The following is a 4,963-nucleotide window of genomic DNA, read 5'->3' on the forward strand; positions in this document are numbered from 1 at the left end:
TCCCAATACCTCTGTCTCAACATGTCAATGCAAATGGAACCGGATCCTTTTCATAGGGGTTCTAGGAATCTCGTGATTGTGATCGTTTATCGTAAATTGTGCGATTAGAAATTATTTCAAAATTTAAAATTTAAAATTAAATATAAAATACCTAACGAAAACTAACCGTACAATATACGATAAATTATCACGATCGCGATATCCCTGTAATCCTTAGGAAAGGAATTCGGCGAGGATCCTTTTAAATTGCAACACACTAGCTATATGATGGAGTGAGAGTCATAGAGAGCTGTAAAGGAGTGAAATCCAAGTCTTCACCCACACATTCATTCACTCACTCCACTTCCTTTCGTTTCAACAACCCAAAAATAAAACACTCAAATTCTCTGCCTTTTCTTTATCTTACCACTTTGCTTCTTCTTCCCTTTCTACAATGTCTTGGGTGCTCTGCCCTCAAACTCACTGAAAACTTAACCAGACTCATCCATGGATTTCGACCTCGAAAACCCACTTGCAATTTCCCATGACTTCCACTCTGAAACACTCACTTCTTTGTTTTCCACTGAATCTGATCACATGGCATCAGAGACTTACTTTCAAAGCCTGAAAGCTCGAGACTTCGACATCTCCATTCGAAGGGAAGCCATCTCTGCCATCTCAGAGGTTTAAATTGTACATTAGTTTAGAATATCGTCTTGTAATATAAAATATAAGCCATAATTTCTTTTTCCTTACTTTATTTTTTTATGGCATTGCAGCTGTGTTGCAACTCTGATGAACTTTTACTGTACCTTGCTGTAAATTATCTGGATCGGTTCTTGTCCTGCCAAGGAATGCTGGTAAAAAACGCACACCATGGTGTTTTGCTTCTTAAAAGATTAACAATTTGGATTATTGGAACCACTTTTCTTGCTTTTGATAACCAAAAATTGTATAATTAACAAATGGGTTTTAAAAGCAAGAAGGGTTCTTCCCAATGCCAATGCATAGAAATTGTTTTCTGGGCTCAAATCTTTTCTATAAGATCTAAATCATGCTTGGTATAACAGAAACCAAAGCCATGGCTCATAAAGCTTCTTGCAATCTCCTGCATTTCTTTAGCTTCCAAGATGATGAAATCAGAATTCTCTCTACATGATGTTCAGGTAAATTAAACTAAACATTTTGATTATTGTGGTGATTAATCCATAATTAATCACTAATTATTCACTTAAATGATGTCTTTTTATACTCTTATCCTACTTTAAGCTAACCTAAACTGAAGGAAGAGAGATTCAAACTCGGGTGGTGGAGGTGTATTTAATGTGGCTACATTGACGTCTGCTAATTTAAATGATGTTAGATTTGATGAGTGTGTTTTTGGTATTTTATAGGGTGATGGAGGCATCATTTTCGACACGCAAACAATTCAAAGGATGGAAGTACTCATATTGGGAGCTCTAAAATGGAGAATGCGTTCCATAACACCCTTCTCATTCATGTCATTTTTCATTTCTTTGTTCAAACTAGAAGACCCGCCATTGCTGCAGGCTCTCAAAGCTAGAGCCACCCAAATCATCTTCAAATCTCAAAAGGGTACTTTACTTCCACAAGATAAATTTTGACATGGAAATAACTTCAGTTTCTGCTAAGGACTTAACAGTTTTTATCAAATCATTATGTTGTTTGCAGATGTTGAGCTTTTAGTGTTCAAGCCATCAATAATCGCGGCCGCTGCTCTCTTCTCTGCTTCTCACGAGTTATTTCCTATGCAATTCTCCTGCTTTAAAAAAGCACTATCCCACTGTTCATATGTAAATAAGGTAAAAAAAAAAAAAAAAAACATTCTTTATACTTACCATTATGAGGTAATTTTCATAGGAAAATACTTTTGCTTCCTATATGTAAAGATTCACTCAAACCAGAGGTTGTCATGTGTGTCGAAACATTTGATTTCTTTTATTTTAGTTAGTTATCTTTGCAATGTTAGACAACAATTTGCCTGTAACAAAGAATGACACATTCATGTAACAAGCCAAATAGGAATCACTTTTACATGAAACTATTCATCTTCAAATGCAAAAAATCATGTTTTTTTCTTCAAATTTTGTGTAGGAAAACATGTTGCAATGCTATAGTGCAATGCAAGGCATTGTGGTTGATGGGTTCGATTCAATGCTAGAGAGGGTGTGTAGCTCGGTCGTCACACCAGCCAATGTGCTAGACCATACTTTTTCAAGCTCGGCAGAAAGTGGAAAAACCAGAGTCACAAGCATTACCACGATGAGAATGGAGAGGGACTTGAAGAGGAGAAAAATTAGTGTACTGTAAAGATCACAGACTCCAAATTTCTCACAAGCATTTCCAAAGTCACAAGCACTGCTGAGACCTGAGACCTTCTCTTTTTCGAGAGGGACACTAGCTTTTAGCTGCGCCAATAAACAAAAAGAGAAATGGGCAAGAAAACAAATAGAAAAAAGATGAGAATAAACCGATGAGAGAGAGAGAGAAAGAGAGAGAGATGAAGTTTTTATCTTATGAACCAAGCCAAACAGAAACACTGCTGTCAGTTACATTATGTTGGGTTGGAGAAGAAATTGAAAAAGAATGGAGGGGTCTTTATTCCTTTTGTTCTATTTCTCTTTTTGTTTTCTTTTGGAATCAAACGAAGACACGACATATATAATAATAACTTTGAATTGTAGGGTTTGAATTGATTTTGTTTTTCAGTTCTCTATGTTTTGGTTTTAGCTTTGTTTTTATTTTTTTTAAAGAGTACGAAATTTCATGCATTGATAAAAGGGCATTATAAATACATATCTTGAAGATTCATCCTTAAAAGGGTCCTTGCAAACTAGATCTAAAAATATTACAATAAAGCATCATTAATCACAAAGCAATGAGTAGACTTCAAGCACTTGTTCGAGCTCATCGGGAACCGCACGATTATAGAGATCAATAAAACTGTTAACCTTCATGTTACAAGGAGACTATGTGAGAACAAAACCTCAAATCATAAATTGAGATAGGGAGTACGATGCCCATAGGTCTATCATATCACCTCATCACCGCCACGATCCCAGAACACCAAATAAAGTAGATCTAGCAAATCAAACAGCTCCACCATTCATACATAGATCCAAAAGAGGTAGCATATCAAAACAAAAATTAAAATCAAGCACTCTCCTATAGAAAGCAATCAAACTAGCAAACTCTCTTATAGAGAAAAATCAAACCAAACTCCAAAAGAATAACTGGAAATTATTAAACAGAAACAAAATAAAAAGAGAAAATCATGTCGCCGCTCCACATCCTCCGGACATCTAAAAGCCATACCACTGCACCAACTAAACCCAAAGTGTCGTACTAACTAAACTCAATCCGACGTAATTCAACATCTTCCATGACTTCCCTCTTCAATCCTATATCGAAGGTGATAACTTGATCCAATACATTACTTGAACCAATACATTGTGTTAACTGTGTGCGTGTGTTAAAAGATGACAACTGTCATGGTGAATACAATATTTCACTGCAGCAATTCAACACCAAATAAAGTAAACGAAAAGTGAGAGGGAAGATAAACGAATGATTTTCAAAAAGATTGTGGCCGACTCCAAAGCCAAAGGCAGGAGCCGGCAACAGAGAATTTTTCCTTTGGTTTTTTCTCTAGACGGCTAGGGTTTAAGACTCTTTGTTATTGATAGTGAATTTTAAGTTGTTTTTAGCTTTGTTAGTTTTTGGTATTTTTAAAGTATATCCAGTGAAGTTCATCAATTATACATGCATTTAAGTTTATCGACGATCATAACGATATCTCCACAGCTATGTTATTCGCACATCGAAAAATGTAAGAACATAACAATATATCTTAAGAACATCTTTAATGAAGAGATACAAATTTGAAATGTAAAAAAACCTACATTTACATCTTAATTACATCTTCAGAACAAGTAAATAAGAGTTCTCATTTATTTTTCTCTCCTTAACTAGCGGGGTCCACTTTCTTAAAGATGCAGATGTAAATATATATGGATCTTTTGGCCAAGATGAGCTGTCTTTCTTAACAAACGATATTATCCACATTAATGAGGATGGGATGAGCTCAGCCTCACAATTAGCTAGTAACAATGTGGTTCAAATTCGCCTTTGGCAAGAATCATACTTGCCTTTGGCAAGAATCAAACTTAAGACCTCTCATTTACAAGTGAAGAGGAATACCATTAGACCATAGTACTAAGTGGCAAGATGAGTTTTTAACATCCCATTAAAATTTGAATACTTGGTTACTCAAATATGAGTGGAAACTCCTACTCAAAATTTCTCAAAATTGTTTAGTGTTAATTTATAGAACTTCCTGTTTATAAACAGAACCATTCATATTATAAATCATCCTATAAAGATTGCATATACAAAAAATCAATTAAAACTAAGGTCGTTTAGTCATCAAACTGTTTAAAAACAAATGAACGAAATTGGTAAAAGCATTACGAATCATCTATGTATTTCCTACAATAAATTGACTAAATGACCTTAGTTTTAATTTATATTTTGTAGAGATGATCTTTACAGTGTGATTCATAGTATGAACAATTCTGATCATAAGCACAAAACTCTGTGATTAAAACACTAAGAGTTTTGAGTAGGAGTTCCTACTCATCTTTGAGTAGCCGAGTATTATTCTTAAAATTTGGCCATTAGAGAGTTTTCCGACCAATTAAAAAAATGTATCACATTCATTCTAAGGTTGAAGTATCAACAATATTAATAATATATTGGGTTGTTTAGATATAAGCCCTTGTAACTGATGTTGTCTAGACAAAAACCCACCTCATATTAAACATCCAAATAAAATCCAAAATTCAAATAGTTTGCCATGTTGGCAAATAAATGACATATCGTTATAAAATATTTACAACTTATGCCACAATGACCTAAATATGTCAATAAATATTATTATTACTCACCTTTAATTATGCTAGCA

At 34.4% G+C, this 4,963-nt stretch overlaps 1 protein-coding gene across 1 annotated transcript; it reads left to right on the forward strand.

The window, feature by feature from the left end:
* Positions 1-217: 217 nt before the first annotated feature.
* LOC103425964 (putative cyclin-D6-1) lies at positions 218-2,692 on the forward strand. Its single transcript, XM_029097875.2, has 6 exons — positions 218-663; positions 759-839; positions 1,050-1,145; positions 1,374-1,575; positions 1,672-1,802; positions 2,095-2,692. The coding sequence occupies exons 1-6, from the start codon at positions 487-489 to the stop codon at positions 2,308-2,310; spliced, it is 903 nt and encodes a 300-aa protein (XP_028953708.2). The 5' UTR covers positions 218-486; the 3' UTR covers positions 2,311-2,692.
* Positions 2,693-4,963: the final 2,271 nt, after the last annotated feature.

Source organism: Malus domestica, chromosome 17 (genome assembly GCF_042453785.1).
Source record: "Malus domestica chromosome 17, GDT2T_hap1".
Taxonomy (NCBI): Eukaryota; Viridiplantae; Streptophyta; class Magnoliopsida; order Rosales; family Rosaceae; genus Malus; species Malus domestica.

Coding starts and splice junctions, on each gene's coding strand:
- LOC103425964 (XM_029097875.2), top strand. CDS start 487: ATGGATTTCGACCTCGAAAACCCACTTGCAATTTCCCATGACTTCCAC. Junction 1,146..1,373: donor TCTCTCTACATGATGTTCAG/GTAAATTAAACT, acceptor GGTATTTTATAG/GGTGATGGAGGCATCATTTT. Junction 1,576..1,671: donor CATCTTCAAATCTCAAAAGG/GTACTTTACTTC, acceptor TGTTGTTTGCAG/ATGTTGAGCTTTTAGTGTTC.